The sequence below is a fragment of the Talpa europaea genome, assembly GCF_964194135.1.
Source record: "Talpa europaea genome assembly, chromosome: 15".
NCBI classification, from domain to species: Eukaryota; Metazoa; Chordata; class Mammalia; order Eulipotyphla; family Talpidae; genus Talpa; species Talpa europaea.
The window spans coordinates 3,156,716-3,172,931 of NC_140083.1; the positions used below are offsets into that span (position 1 = coordinate 3,156,716).

At 52.5% G+C, this 16,216-nt stretch overlaps 1 protein-coding gene across 1 annotated transcript in view; it reads right to left on the bottom strand.

Moving 5' to 3' along the window:
- SREBF2 (sterol regulatory element binding transcription factor 2) overlaps positions 1–16,216 on the bottom strand; it is a gene marked incomplete at both ends in the record, with an annotated part of 40,871 nt that overhangs the window by 13,880 nt on the left and 10,775 nt on the right. The window contains 6 exons of the mRNA XM_084254542.1: positions 629–810; positions 980–1,094; positions 1,993–2,214; positions 3,187–3,333; positions 4,045–4,226; positions 5,137–5,550. Of these exons, the coding sequence (XP_084110668.1) occupies positions 629–810; positions 980–1,094; positions 1,993–2,214; positions 3,187–3,333; positions 4,045–4,226; positions 5,137–5,550 (1,262 nt within the window). The remainder of the gene's footprint in view (positions 1–628; positions 811–979; positions 1,095–1,992; positions 2,215–3,186; positions 3,334–4,044; positions 4,227–5,136; positions 5,551–16,216) is intronic.

Sequence of the window (16,216 nt, forward strand, 5' to 3'; positions counted from 1 at the left end):
CTTTCCTTAGTAAAAACAAGTACAATAAAGCAGCGTGCTCCGTTACATACGCAGGAAGAGAACTTTGTTCTTTCGAGTAAGAAACTGCAATGTCAAAACACAGCACAGCAGCCCCAGTGGTCCCCACGGTGCTGGGAGATCATTAGGCTCGAGCCTCTTAACTAATTCCATCAAACAACAATTGCCAGGGGCTTTCTGGACGATTAAAGCTCTTGGTTGGAAAGTTATCGGTTAGACTGCAAGCTGTTACCATTTCCGGAAGAGGACCCAGAGCAGCCTTGTCCGACACCGGCTGATCAGCCCCACAAAGTGCCAGGCCCACTAGGGTGGAGGGAAGTAATGAGGCGCCTCCGGGAACCCCTCGCGTGACAGCTGCTGTGCGTTCCGTTCTGAATCTGCCCCACGTTCTCTCTGAGGGCCCCTTTCAGCAAGGACCAGGGCTTTCTCTCCCCACCCCCGTCAGCTTCTGGTTCTTTATTCTCCAGGCCCTGGCTGATCTCACTGGAATTCATCATCCTCTCCAGCCTGGGTGCTCCAAAGACCTGGCTGGGCCGTCTCCGGTCTCCCCGCTATTAACTCAGGGAAACAGAAGTTTCCAGAGGTTGGGAACGTCAAGAGCTCATCATACCTTTGCATCATCCAGCAGGGGGCTTCCTGGCTCAGAGTCGATGGAGTAGGGGGAGAACCCGGCCTGGGAGCCCGAGTCGGACGCCGGGGGAGACATGAGGAGGACGTTCTGGTTGAAGTCGTCGATCTTCAGGTCCACTTCGCTGTCCACCAGGCTGCCCAGATCGATGCCCTTCAGCAGCTCTGCAGGCAAGACCCCTCTGGCAATCAGTCTGTTTGCATAGAGCCCCACCTGGGTGAGGGCGCAGTTCCCTGAGGTTCTGGGCACAGCAGTGGGTCGGCCCCAGGGCCTAGCACAGGATTTCTTCAATAAGCAAAGGTCCAACACCCCTTGCCCAACGTGCACACTCACTGTTTTTCTGATTTGCCAGCTTCAGCACCATGTTCTCCTGGCGTAGCTTGTGGTTGACCTGCTGCAGGTATTTGATGTAGTCGATGGCCTTGCGCAGAACGCCGGACTTGTGCATCTGGGGAGGAAGGCGGGTGACACAGTGACCCAAGTGTGCCGCGGCAAGGAGCACAGAGCCAGGGCGGGGGCCACGGGAGGCTGGAGTGGGGGGTGCCAGGTTCGGAGGCGGGTTCTCCCGCTGATAAGCTGTGCTACCCAGGACGCGTCACACACCACCCCTGACCCTCACCTTCCTCTTCCTTAAAATGGGGATAACGAGATGTGTGAATCAAAGGCTTGCGGCTGGGAGGCTAAAGGGGATGACGTGTATAGCGTCAGCCCCAGCCTGGCTCGCAGTGAAGCTTCCCAGCATCCTACAGTAACACCAGGACGATCCGGGCTGTCTAGGAAGGTGCCTTCGCGGCTCTGGGCGAGCCCTTGCTTGCACAGCTAAGTGCTGTTCTCAAGGTAAAGCGGCACTTTCAGGTGTGGAGGCTCTAAGGAAAATGCCATTTTCTTTCAAAATGGAGGTGAAGGTAAACAGGTAATAGGTAAGAATCACCTACTTGCCAGAAGACACACCCACTCATGCCCCAGAAATACAGGAAAAGTCAATTCCCTTCATTTACTGTTGGTCAAGGCCCATCTCCACTCTCTCTTTCCTGTAAGGTGATTGCCAGCCCCCAAACACAGGTAAGGCATGCTGTGGGCCGGCGTCAGGGCACACACCGGGCATACCCGGCCCTCACCGTGCACAGCCTGCAAAGGTCCAGCACTCGCTGCCTGACCAGCCCGACAGTCCCCGTTTGTTGGTTAATGTTTTACAATCTTGACTGACACCAGATGCTTTAGTGAGAGGGTGCCTCTAATAACTTCCGGTGCTCACTCAGCTCGCGCCTGGGGTGTCCCTCGATCCCACAGTGGTGACAGGCAGGGGCAGATGGCAAGCCCCAAAGGTCACTGTGCTCAGCACCTACCTTGGCATCTGTCCCCATGACCAGGTCCTTCAGCTCAATGATTTTGTCATTGATGGACGAGCGATACCGCTTCTCTATGATGTTGTGTGTGGTCCGTCTTTCTCCTTCTTTGGGGGGCTCCAGCTGCTTCACCCCCCCAGGCACCTGCTTGATGGGCACTTTCTCTTGCCCCATCATCACAGGCATCGTGGTCAGGATTGTCCCGTTGCTGCCCACTAGGGTCTAGAAGAGGCACAAAGAGAGGCACCGAGCAGTGAGGCCAAGTGAGCAACCTCACATCAGCCTGTAGCTGGCAAGAGGCCCTGCTGTCTCACCCCTTCCTGGGTGAGACACGTCAGAAAGTGATGGCCCCTAGGCCTCCCCGGTGGTGCAGGGGTTAAGACGCAACCTATGAAGCGGCACGAGTTCGATTCCCGGCCAGCCAGGGAGAAACCCACATGGCGGGATAGACCTCTCCTGTCTTTCCCGCTGCTCCCCTCAGCTGTGTACTTCAGTCCATCCATCCGTCTGCCTGTTCTGTTCCCTGCTCTGTCTCTGGCGAATCCTCTCACCCCCCGCATCTCTGGCCTGTACCTCTATTCTTGTCTAAAAATAAATAAATCTTTACAAAAAAAAAAAAGGAAGCGATGGACCCTGAGTGGCCACACCCTGTCAGCATCACTGACAAGTCACATACCAGGGGATGGCTGTGGCTCAGCGTGTGATCTAGGGAGCTCGGAGCAGGCCACGTGACTTCTGCTTTGCCATCAAACCATTAACCACCTTGGAGCTCCCACACAGGAGTGAGCTGATTTTAATTTTACTTTCAATAAATGGCCTTCATATCAAAATGGCCACGAACAAAAAAAAAAGCACCTCAAACTTCATTGGGTTTCAGAAGTAACTCACACATAACACAAAACACATGTGCCAAGTGCCAACGAACTTTTACGTGTGGATACCAGGCGTGTCACCAAGATAACCCAGAGTCAGCCACAGACCACTGCTGCTGCTGCTTTCTACCCCTCACAGACCCGAGCACCCCATGACAGGCACAGTGCTGCTCAGAGGGAAGAGCAAACTGCGAGAGGAGACAGCTCAAATTGGCAGACCTAAGGCCAGAGCTCAAGCGGGACTCAGCCTGCAGAGGCTTTGCGAGCATCTCTGAGGCCCAACAACCCCCTGGGGTAAGTGGGGGCGAGCAGTGGCACTTACTGGGACTTGAAGGGCGGCTGTCTGGATAGGGGTGGTGAGGGCGGTGAGGGCCGGGTTCTGGACCGCAGCCATCACAGGGCTGCCGTCTGTCTTCAGTGTGGTCAGAACGAGGGAATCCGTCTTGATGATCTGAGGCTGTACCAGGACCTGGATGGAGACGAAGAGGAAGAGGAAGCAGCATTGTTTTTGTACCTTGTATCAGCTTCTCACTGCACAGATCCCCCAAGAAAGGACGAAAAAATAAAAATGTCAGGAAACCGACGATGAAAAAGAGACCAACTCTCACAGCAGCCATTTCCAAAGCTGGCTGTTCACAGAGCGGTGACACTGCATGGAGCAGGGAAAGAGTCTCGCTAGAGAGGGTCCTGGGTTCAGGCTGAGAGGCTTTGTGGGGAGCAGTTCCAGAGGCCTTGCAGGGGCACAGCAGGCCTGGTTTGGTGTGGATGGCAGAGGGGAGAGAGATCTCACTTTACACAAACACAGGAAAGCCAGCAACAAGGCAGAGAAGCAAATGATAAACCTGCATTTTCTTTTAAAAATAAATTTGTCAGAGAAAACACAGCCACTGTGATACATGACTTAAAAACATTCTGGCACATTCCTTTCCAGCTCTCTCCCAGCGAGGGTGAACGAGCGGATGTGCCTGCCCTAAGTCTATGTGAGGCCTAGCACCTCTAGGTGCCAACTTGGTCCGGACTTTCCACCAGCAACCTGGTGCCTTGCAGGGCCCTATCCCCTAAAAGCTGCTCCCTCACTCTCCCTGCCAGCCCTTCTTAGTATGCAGACCACCCCTGCAGCCAAGGACTGGCTGAAGGCCCCAACCACAGCCTCCCCACGCCCTTCCCTGTCAGCACTTACCGGGACCTGCTGCACCTGGGGTGCAGCCACCGTCTGCACGGTGGCGGGGGCAAGTGTCTGTAGCGTGCCGTTGGCGGTCTGCGTCAGCACCCGCTGGGCCTGCACTGTCTGCACCTGCTGCTGGATGGTGACCGGCTGCACCTGGGATGATGTCACTAGGCTTTGGACTTGAGGCTGGAGGACTTGGGAGAAGAGCAGAAGAGTCAGAGAGAGGCAGAACACCTTCTGTTGCTGCAGCTGCAGCAGAAACTGGAAGGCGGGGCACCTCCTAGTGACCCCCCCAGCTATTGCTGAAGACGGACACAGCCACTGACAAGCTGGTTGAGACAATGAGAACACCCGTCAGGGCAGCACTGGGTTCTGAGGGAAGGCGTGCAAATCACTGCCTCACTCTGGCTGCTGGGGTGGGGTGAAGGAAACCGACCAGCAAATGACTGCTCCCAGCAAGGAAGTTAACAGATGTCAGGAGCCAACAGCTCCTGGGGCTCCCTCCAGGAAGCACACTCTGGCCCGCCTCCCTCAGCTGTGTGCCTTGCGCCAGCTGACTCCCAGCCCCAAACCCTTGAAGCCCATTAAAAAGGCTATCAGATTCTTTAAAATTTGGGGCAATACTAATTTCACCCAGGGACCCCCATGGGATCAGAGGGAAATCTGGCGAGAAATCCCCAGGACACAGGACAACACAGGTTACCCATCGCCACACACTGAGGGCTGAAGCCACCTATATCTGTTGCTCCCCACCCATCTCCGTGGTGGATGCTCAGGAGTTTGCTGAATGGCTACAGGCGCGGAGCTCTGGGGCCCGGGTTAAGTCTCAAGTCTAATGTCATTCAAGTACCCCCCGAGTTACCAGGATGGCCCTGACCCTACTCTGCTGGTTAGAGTCTTCGACCAAGTACCCTCAAAGCAGGCACCGCGGGTACTGAGGTATCTGAGGAGGTGGCCTCATCAGAGCAAAATGTTCCTGTGCTGCTGTTCTCGCAAAACCTGAGGACCAAGTCCACAGAGCCCGTCACCCCTGAAGAGCGCAGGGCTCGGACAGTCCACAGCCAGAGTGGCCCCCAACCATACCAGGCGTGCCCGCAGAGTCACCTTGAAAGCTCGTAGCTGCGTTCTGGTAGATCAAAGGCTGCTGGATGATCCTTGTCTGGGGCGCGGTGCTGAAGGTGGGGGTGATCATGACTGTCTGCTGCTGCAGCTGAGCTGGAGGCTGGGGCTGGGGCCGGGGCTGGAGCACAGGTGTGGCCCTGGGTGGGGTCGGAACTGTGGTGGGGGGGACTTTGACTTGCAGGGCTGGAGCCTGGGGGGAGGTGGTAGAGGGGGAGAAGGAGGCCAGTGGGACCTGGCTGAAGGCACGCTGCATCGAGGGGTCCACGGTGCTGCCTCCACTATTGCTGCTGCCACTGCTGCCACCACCACTGCTGCCACCAGGGAAGGAGCCGCACAGCGGCTCAGAGAACAAGTCGGGGAACTCTCCCACCTGATTGCTGACAAACTGCAGCATCTCTGCAAACAAATGAAAAGGAGTAACTGTACTGCCATCCGAACACCTATGTGCTTTCAAACGCGTCGAAAAAGCCAGGGCATAGATACCTAATGGCCTCCAGGGACCATCAGAAGAGGCCTTTGTGCGGGCCCAGGGGCCAAGATGGCCGACCAAAGACACGGGACGGGACTCATCTGTTCCATGCTTCCTCTCCCCACCCCTTTCTAGTCACCTTCCTGACTGTTTGTATCAGGCCCAGTGGGCGCTACCTCTGCATCAAGTGAGGTGGCTTTGGAGGCTTCATTTTACAACTGGGAACACTGAGGCAGAGAGTGGGCAGTGGCGGTCCTAAGGTTTCAGAGCTCAGCCGCCTCAGGGAGGCCACCGACAGCCTGAGTGCGCCCCCCTGCGGCAGCGCAGAGCCAGGCAGGCGGCAGTCCACCTGCGGTCACCCCCTCCGAGATCAGGCTCCAGGTGCCTGGGACCCAAACAGCCCCAAGTTTGCTTCCATGGCCTCTTCCCAGTTTGGCCCCCCAAACCAAGGCTTACCAAACCCACCTCAAACCAGGACTAACAACTCATCTCTCACTTTTCTCTTCACAGGGCCAGTCCCTGCCAGGAGACTGGGACCTCTGTTTGTCCCAGGTATCTCCAGATCCAGCGTCTACACTGCCCATGTTCCACCCCACCCCCTGCTTCCTCTCCAATCCGTTCCCAAGCAGCCACGGTGAGGGCTGGGCGTGGGCTTCTCTGCAAGCCCTCAAGGTCACAGCACACTGACTGGGACGCATGACACCACCGACATTCATTCCCCAAACCTCTACCAGCAAGTCCCTCCCAGCCTCCAGGACTGCGTGGGGGCAGCCTGGGCTGGGAGGCTTCCTCTGGGCCAGCAGAAAGCTCCTGGGGGCTCCCAGGGTTGAGCTCACACAGGCTAACTGGAGCCGAGGCATGTTAAGTGTCTAGTCAGTTCAGCCTGCTGGCCAAACACACCCGCCCAGGTGAAATGACAAGGCAGCACTTCTATTACCAACTATTACCAATGCCCCGGCCTCCACTCAGCACCCCCAGATGGCAGAAAGGACACATCACCACAATCTGCACCATTCAACTTCCTGTACAAGATTCAAGTACAACTAAGAGATGCCCTCAGACTCAGCACAAAGTCTAGACCAAACAAAACACTATTTAGTGTACACATTCTAAGAACCACTTGAGATTTTAAAGTGCTTCAAGAAAATGATTAAGAGAAATCTAATAATTTATTGAGGTATCCAGAATTCCCCTAACTCCCCACTCTGGGAGGCCAACACAGAGGTCTGCTTGGTGAGCAGAAGGGCATGGCTCCCTGGCTGAATGTTTCAATCCATGGAAATGGGTGGTGGACAGGGGAGGGGGTTGGGATGGGCACAGGCTTTCGTGCCAGGAAGGTCCACAGTCCCACCTAAGCAGCCCTTGAAAACTGGCCAAGCTCCCTCTCTCCACACCACGTCCTGATGATGTTCACTTGGTCTCTGCCGTGAACATCAACGAGACAGCTTATGCCATGTGCTCAGGGAGGGCCAGGCCCTCCTAAAAATCGCGCCAGCACTGACAACACAGGAAAGAGCGTCGGGCAGGCGGACTGTTGCTGTCTAAATAAACTCCTCATTGGCTGCCCAACAAGCTGCAGTGGTGCCGCCCCAGCAGACGGGCCCTGGGCTGGGCAGCCCCGGGGACTTGGGCCTGAGCATTTCAGGAAGACTTCATGGGAAGAGGCTCTTTGAGCAACACGCCAGCAGAGCACGCACCTCCCAGGCCCCCCACCCAGCACCAGGCCCGAGAACAAGGCACGAGAGGCCCATCCCAGCTTGGTTCTGCTCTGGCTGCTAGCACGCCCGTGGGAGCTCCCGGCTCCGGTGCTGTGCGAGCTGCTGGTGCACAGGCTGTCTCCGCTGGGAGCCATAAACCCAGAAAAGGGAGGCCAGGGAGAAGACAGAGGTTTATGGGGCTTAGAAAACGATCCTGCACCAGGAGCTGCAGCCCCCAGAGCTGAGGGCCACCTCCAGGCCTGCAAACCACAACTTACAGGCAGAGACCCTCCCCTGCAAGCCACACCCCAGTTTTTGTTGAAGCTGCTTCTTGAACTAAGGGTTAAGATGCTCAATAAAGCAGACCGGACCCCAAGAAGACATATGGTTTTGGCCTCTATTATTTTTTAAAAAAAATTTATTTATTTATACAAGCACTGGGTACAGTCAGAAGCAAGAGAGGGTGAGTGAATTCACCAAAGCCGAGCAGGAAACAGAACAGACAGACTGACGAAGTACACTGCTGAGGGGAGCAGCGGGCAGCAGGAGAGGTCTGCGCACCATGTGGGACCCTCACCTGCTGCCGGGGATCGAACCGGCGCTGCAGAGGCTGCAGGCAGCTTCGCAGCCCAGCGCTCAACCACTGCGCCACCAGGGGAGGCCCAGTTTCATTCTCTTTAAAAGCAAGCAGCCAGGGCCTCCTGGTGGCGCAACTGGTTGAGCGCCATGCTGTGGAGCTGTCCGCAGCCTCTGCAGCACGGGTTCAATTCCCGGCTGGCCAGGGAGATTCCCAGATGGTGCAGCAGACCTCTCCTGTCATGCCCGCTGCTCCCCTCAGCAGTGTGTTTCAGTCCTTTTGCCTGTTCTGCTTCCTGCTCTGTCTCTGGTGAATTCTCTAGCCCTCCCGCACCTCTGGTCTGTATCCCAGTGCTTATATAAATAAATAAATCTAAAAAAAAATAAAATAAAAAATAAAAGCAAACAGCCAGCATTACAGGCCTTGGCTGACCCTTGGCCACCGTAGCCCGGCCTCATGCCAGGTGCACAGGTCCTTCATGGAGTTCAAGAGCGGGAGGTGACATGTATCAATCATCCGGCTCACCCTGCCTGAGAGTGACATACTTGAAATCTGGGCCGGGAGCTCTGGTCAGGAGCAAGACCTAAGGGCCCAGGTAGGGGAATGTTATCTCCACCCTGCACAGCCAATAGCCATTGGTGGGGATTTGTTATCTAGTCCTGTTAGATGCTGGGAGAACCATTTTACAAGAGTCATTTGTTCCTATAGTTTGTGTTTATTATGCACTGATGTTAAATAATGTTTTAAATTTCTTTTTAAAATTATAAATGTAACATGTTACAGAAAACAGTTAAATAAAAAAAAGTCCAGCAATTCTACAGAGAGGGTCGCTGTCAGCTGGGACGTGTCTTTCCCGGCTTCTTCCAGCGGCAGTGGAGGCCCCTCGGGCCTTACCAATGTGGAGTGACACAGACGGCGCCCCTGCGCCCTGCTCCTTGGCTGGGGAGAATGCCATGCGCCTCGCTCTCTGTCATGGGCTGGGGGTGGGGGCACCATCTTTGGAGAACCCCGTGGAGTCGTGTGCCAAGCTGGACTGATGCGCAAGAATTTAGCCGCTCAGGGAGCTGGATGGCAGCTTTCCATTTTTCAGCTTCATTCACGAGCTTACAGATCTTCTACTTCCTTTCCTAGGGCTCACTGTCAGGAGCTAGATGCTGGGTCAAGGGCAGGCACCTGTGTCTAGAGAGCTCACACAACCCACGCTCCCGCCGCCAGCGTTTCTCCTTGCGGAGGGGACACTTGACCTGCAGGAAGGAGCACCGGGTGCCTTTGCAAGCCCCGCCCCCATTTTATCGGCCATTTGTATTTCTTCCTTTGTAAATTACCTGCTCTTAACCTTCCTCCACTTTTCTATTGGGCTATTTGTCTATTTTTGCTGATTCGCAAAACTTGTAAAACTGGGATACTTGTTCTTTCTGAGCTACTGGCGCGGCCGCAGGTTGTGCCTCTCCAGCCTCAGTGCCCTCATCCAGACGCAGGGGCTGCCACCCAGGCCACGGAACTCAGGGCTTTCCGGGACAATTCCAGCAGGATGGATGGCACCTGTCTGGCACTAACCTTGGCGAAAGCCTGTTATCCATACTGTTTTTTTGGGGGGCAGTCAGATTTACATTGGCTGTTGTTTTGAAAATGCAAATTTGGCCCAGTGCACCAGATGACTACATCAGAGGAAATTCTGGGCATAGCATGAAGCTGTGTCTGCTGTGCAAGAGACACACTAGGCCATGCAGATACTCAGATTCAGTTGAAATGGGCCGCGGGTGCACACGGAAGGCCCCAGCCCCCGCCCAGGGTCAGCTCACAGGCACCATGAACCACGACCTTCGCTTCTTGGGATCAAAGCCGTCCAGCTTCAGACGTGTCCTGCCACCACATCACGCTGACCCATGAGCGTGATCGTCCAGCGCCCCATCCCCATGCAGCTCTCTTCAAGGCCCAGGGCCAGGTTTGCTGAGGTATCTGTGTATCTTAGCCACTTAGCACCATCTGTAAATTGTGCTTTTTGATTACATTCATATCTTTTTATTCATTAAAATGTCTTTTTATTTATTTCTTTTTGGTGGCTGCTGAAACTTGAACCGATGACCTTAAGCCCATCCCTCCCAAAAGCCGGGTGTTTTTTTTTTTTTTTTTAAAGTGAATTCTTTTTTTTTTTTTTATAGAGGCATTTTTTTAATTTATTTATTTGTTTGTTTGTTTTGTTTATACATGCACTGGGTACAGTCAGAAGCGCGGGAGGGTGAGAGAATTCACCAGAGCCAGAGCGGGGAGCAGAGCAGGCAGAAGGACCGAAGTACACTGCTGAGGGGAGCAGCGAGTGGCAGGAGAGGTCTGCGCGCCATGTGGGACCCTCCTCTGGTGGCCGCGGAGCAGCCGGGGATAGAACCGACGCCGCAGAGGCCGCGGGCAGCTTCGCAACCGAGCGCTCAACCGCTGCGCCCCGGGGAGGCCCAAAAGCCGGGTGGTTTTTATTGCACACTTTTTTTGCCTATGTGGTAATTTATAGGAAGGCAGAGATTGCGTTACAGACTGATTGTATACACATCTAATGTTGTGTATGAAATGACAAGGTCTTTGTGTTACATTATGAAAGTCCCTCACCCCTAAGGTTATAAGGATATTAACCTAAACTCCTGGGTTTTGTTTTGCTCATTTCATCTTTCACAGGGATCTGCACAACAGACACGAGCACACAGACGTGTGATGTGTGCAGGTTGCTGGGGAGGAGAGAAGCGCAGCCAAGTGGGAGAGGCAGAAAAACACGAAATCTAATTCCCACCAAGTCTTGGGTGACGAGTCTCCTCTTACAAGTTGATGATCCTATCCCCCCTCCTAGGATGTCTTTTCTAAAACTAAAAGTCAAATGTAGGCCAGAATCAGAAGGTCAGAAGCACGGGAAACTGCCACCTCCCCACACTGTGATCACCATTACTTTTTCCGGGACCTAAACATAAGTTACCCCCCATAGGGGCAGCTGAGGAGCTGGGCTCCGTCCACGCAGCAGCCCTGAAATGCCAGCATTAATATCGGGAACCCAGAGACAGTTGCACAGGCAGACTGGTGCCTAGAACACGCCAGCAGACACTGAGGCGTGTCTACTGGGTAGGACAGCACCTTGACACCCAGGGGTGCTGGGTCACCTTTCTGGGGAAAGGGAGTTTGGAGGAGGTGCTGAATGACAGGATGACAAACGAGTGACTCAGGCACCCTATATTTTAAATGAGGGGTGAGTAAACTCTCTTTACTGGCAAAGACACCAGAAAGGAAAACTGGGTGGGGAGGTGGGGATTCTCCATGCCTGTGCTTCGCAACATCCACAATGTGTCACGGAGCCTGTGCGAATAGCAAACATTACATAATAGAGAAAAACATTTGAAAATTATGACAGAAAGAAAGCGTAAAGAGAAGCAGGAGTCATTCCCAAGAGGCCTTCTGGTCTGCGCTGACGCTCCCATGCCTCCCAGGCTGCATGTCGCCCAGGCAGCGTATGGGGTAGCCTCAGAGGGCCCCCGGGGCCAAACCCTGGCTGCTGGGTCCACAAAGCAGGTCAACCAGGGAAGACTCTTTAGCACCACCTTCAACAGCTTGTTTTTCTTCTCTCCTCTGCTGGAAGTTCACTGTGAATTTCTGGCAGGCCACCTTCGAGGTATCACAGCTTTATCTCTGCTCCACTTGCACACTCTGTCTTGATTTTGGCCTCTCAGCCTCCTACCCAGGGACAACTGTCATCTGTACCTTGTTGGTCCAGCTCTCTTTCAAACCAAGTCCAATTTCTTAGACAGGTGCTTCCAAGCTTCCTACCAAATGCTCCCTCCCACACCACGGGATTTAGTTCATCACCTACCCAGGAAAAACACCCAGGGCCTTTCTGGCACATGCCTGGGGGAAGGGGACAGCTGCACCTGAGTGATCACCATGCTCACCTTTTCTCCTGGTTGCCACCCTCTTACTTTCTGAATTACTTTCACAATTCCATTTCAAAATGACTTAGTTGCTTACTTCCACCAGTGACTTTTCCCTACCTTGATTCGGCCATCTTTTAGCCCTTGAACCCAAATGTGGTTTACCTCTTAAAAAAAATTATCCGAAACTCGAAAATAAGGCACAGATTCTACTCCCAAAGACAGTGTCCCTTGAAAGTCACACCAGCGCATTATCTAACCCGCTCACCTGAAGGTCATCTAATGCACTATGGAAACATAAATTTGTCTTCTGTTTACTATGGATTAGGCCCACATTCTGTAAGTTAGATGTTAATCTGATAGAAAAATGTTAAGTTGCACATGATTTCTGATTGCTAAAAGAGAAAACCTCGGGGCCTCCCCTGGTGGTACAGCGGTTGAGCTCTGGGCTGTGAAGCTGCCCGCAGCCTCTGCAGGGCCGGTTCGATCCCCGGCCACTGGTGAGGGTGCCACATAGTGCGACAGACCTTTCCTGCCACGCCTGCTGCTCCCCTCAGCAGTGTATTTTGTCAGTCTGCCTGTTCTGCTCCCCGCTCTGGCTCTGGTGAATCCTCTCACCTTCCCGCGCTTCGGACTGTACCCAGTGCTTGTATAAATAAATAAATAAATAAATAAATAAATAAATAAATAAATAAATAAATCTTTAAAAAAAGAAAGAAAGAAAAAAAAGAACACCTCGAAGGCTCTGCTTTTATTGCCCTATTGACCATTAAGCAGTTTTGCATGTAAATTCACAGCCTGAGCCCTGCATCTTTCTTCACTTCTGGAAGTATCAGCCTATTGCTTCCTCCCTGAGTCAGCTCTGTCACCAGGCTGGTCCTTTCATTAGCAGTCACTGAGCTGTGATTCGTGCTGGTGACACCAGAGTGTAAGAAGAGGCTCCTAACTTTTTAAAAGTTTCACTCTGCCACTTACATACAGTAAATTATATTTCTCAATGCTTTTCTTACATCTTGTGATCCATAATCAACATAGAGGAAAACCTCAGCTCCCATGTGCCTCTCTCAGCATTAAACACAGGTAGTTAAACTCTGGCCTCTACCCCAGTTCTTGCATGCATAAAAAATCATATATATATATATATATGCACTGATTCACTGACCTGCACTCAAAAGTGTCCTTCACACAATCTATAAAAATGTTGCTCATGCTTTCCGAATCAAAGTTGGAAGGGGCACAGCCTCACCATAGAACAAGCTGTTTTTTAAATTTAGATTATCCCAGGAAAGCTGGCACATCCACGCAATTTCCTGTTTCTTCTTGGGGGGGAAGTACGCATGATCAATACAGAAGGAGTGAAATGTGTGGACCCAGAGAGATGATAAAACAGCCTGACCACAAGGCGTTAGTGCAGTGACCAGTCCACGCCTGGGCCCCGTAACGTCAGCAGACAGATGCATACTCAAGAGCCCAGGAGGACATGAGGAACACGGTAACATCAATGCCACCAGCAGCTCCGGCCCCCAAATAAGGCGCTGGGGTGCAGGCTGATGGTGATGGAGGTGAGTACCCTGCCCAGGGAGCCCTGGCAGCTGAGGCATGGAGTGTGCGATGGGCCCCCTGACCGCTGGAGAGGATGGGGGATGGGCACCAGGCCTGATGGGGCCGCATCACCAAGGGTCCTCGGCAGCTCATGGTAATGAACTCAGTCTTTCTCCTTATTAGGATGCGGAGGCGGACAAGGGGTCTGGCGCTCTAGGAAGGTGAACCTCCGACCCCCCTCGGGGGCTGCTTGCTGTTTGTGAGGAGGGGAAAGGTTGCCCTGGCCAGAGCCCTAGTGACATCATGAACTCATCAAGAACATTCTGTGCAAAAGTCAAGGACTAAATTCTGATTTGCTATCAGAATAGCATAACAAAAACCGTGGGTAACTCCGTCAACTGAGAGACTCTTCTGAAAATCCATTAAAGAATAAAGTTCTGGCGATATGTGAAGCTGTAAAAAGCGATGAACACTGAGAAAGCAGCTGCCCCCTGCGTGAAGGAAGGGCAGCAAAGAGCCACACTAAGGGAGAAAAGCAGGATATCCTTAAAGCTAAACCAAGAATCACCAGGCCAAACAGAACAGGGACTTCCAAGTTTCAATTCAAAGAGAACCGGCTGGAGGGGAAAAGGCTGTGGAATCAGCAAGACCAGGGGTGACTCCAGTCATGTGTCTGCTGTGCTGTCTTTGGAAAATTAGTCAATCTCCCCAAGACTCAGTCTCTTTACTTGTAAACACGGGGATAATCCGAACTCTGGTGAATAGTATTATTAATTAACACATAGGACTATGCCCAGCACCTCATAAAACGGATTCGACTTTCACAGCTTTTTTTGTTAGCATGAATTTGAAAAGGAGAAAATTTCCAGGTTAGATTCCAATGTAACCTGTCAATAAAGCCACTGGGCACACTGTTGGTGTTTAAAAGCAAAAACAACTCAGTGACAAAAAATAATTAAGTTTATTTTCTAATTAGAAGTCACACTTATTATCTTGTTTAATGTACAGAAGGTGGTTATGGCTGAAATTAGTTAATTTCATGTTGATTCCAGTGGACCACCTTAACAATGAGACAGGGAGGTTACTCAGTGCTCGACATCACCCCTGGGACCAGTATTATTATTCTGCTTTACAAGGTGAGAGAAAGTAGGTCCAAAGAAATTAAATAACTTGTGCCCCCCCCCCCACAAGCTGCAAAGTGACTGAGCTAAGATCTAAATAGAGAGCTCTATTTACGTCTGTCTGAGTGGCTCCTCTGTGCCCACTATTTCCTCTACGAAACAAACACTTCTTGGTTTTTATATTTCTACTTATTACAACTTGGGAAAAAGATGCAAGACAGCCCTGGAGAATTGGGGGTGGGGGTGGGAAGGGGACATCTCATTATGTCCAACATTAAGTGCAACGATAATGGGAGGTTAATCTCAGGATAAGCAGGCGTGGAAGAGACTCTGCCTGGCCGTTTGTAGTCTGAGAATATACCTTCCTACCCCAATTTAAAATTATTGGCATCTTACCCAGATAAGACTTTATGCTGTGACAAAATCCAACTTTCTGGAAATTTCTCTTTTTTAAAATCAATGAAGATACATCCCTTGACATTGTTAGGGGGAAAAGGCTGTCCTAAAGCTGATTCCATACAGGCTGTGTGGACTCCACCCCCACCCCAGGCCAAAGCCAAAGACACTGGGCACTCCACATCCCATCCCCACCCAAGGGAAGGTGGCTGGGACCTGAGGGTGGGGTTAAGCAGCCAAGTGAGTATAAAGACAGACACGTGGGCTTTGGGGGGGTCCCCCATTTTGGCTCTCCGCCAGCTCGCAGCGTCGGGCCAGCTCTGAGAGGGCCTTTGGGTGTCCAGGTCGGCGGATCGGGTAGGACGCATGAAAGACTTTATTTCCCTATTTTCTCCCTGAGTTGTCCATTTTCCTTATTTCCTTTTCCCTTGTAAATAAACCTTTTATGAACCTTTTGTATGTGTCTGTAGTGGAGTATTCTTAAGTCCCTTGTAAGCGCGCGGGTGAGGACCCACAGCCAGGCACCCCGTTCAATATCGGGGCTGCCCTATAACAACATGAATTCAAGAAACATGAACTAAGCCTACCATGTATCCAATAAAAAATTAAATTCCTCAAGAAGCTCCTGTTCTGGTGGACACAGCAGGGGAAACACCTGCCAGGGCCTTGGTGGGATAAGAAGAGGGGCAAGGTGTGGGCAGAAACTGCAGGAATAACTCAAACAGCTTTCCCTGCTGTCGATTTTCACTGCGATTTGTCTCATGTTTGTGTGTGAGTATTGTGAACGTGCAGACAAAGGTGATTTTTTAAAATGGAAAATAACTTCCTTAGCACTGTTAGTTACCGGGCTGCCTTGGCCGTACGCCCTGCCCACACTGCCACCCACTGTTTAATGTTAGAACCAGACAACGTTCCAGGCACCCGTGAGGCAGCCCTCCCTAGCCAGTGCTCTCCCACAGTTAGTGTGTGCCCAGCATTTAGGACAGTGCCTGGCCCATAAGTGCTTGGAAAGGGCGGTGACCATAGTCTCAGGCAGGTGGGGGTGACTGTGAGGCTGAGGCAAGCGCCTCCTCCACCCTCCCACTGCTCAGAGAACCCCAACAACCTCACTGGGTGCTTCCTCTCAGGGGCCCCCTGCGGCTGCCCTCAAGGACCCAGTGCGGCACCTCAGCCTGGCCAGCGCCTCGGGCACTCCAAGGGCAAAAGGCTGTCCATCTTACGCCATCTTACTCAGCGAGCCTGCTCTTAGCAGCCAAGACTAGACGAGAACAATGAAGTAGGGAAAAACCTGAGCAGATTAGCGGCAGTGCTAATAATAAACAGCACAGTAATTAACACTCTGCGCTCTTCCTCCATGT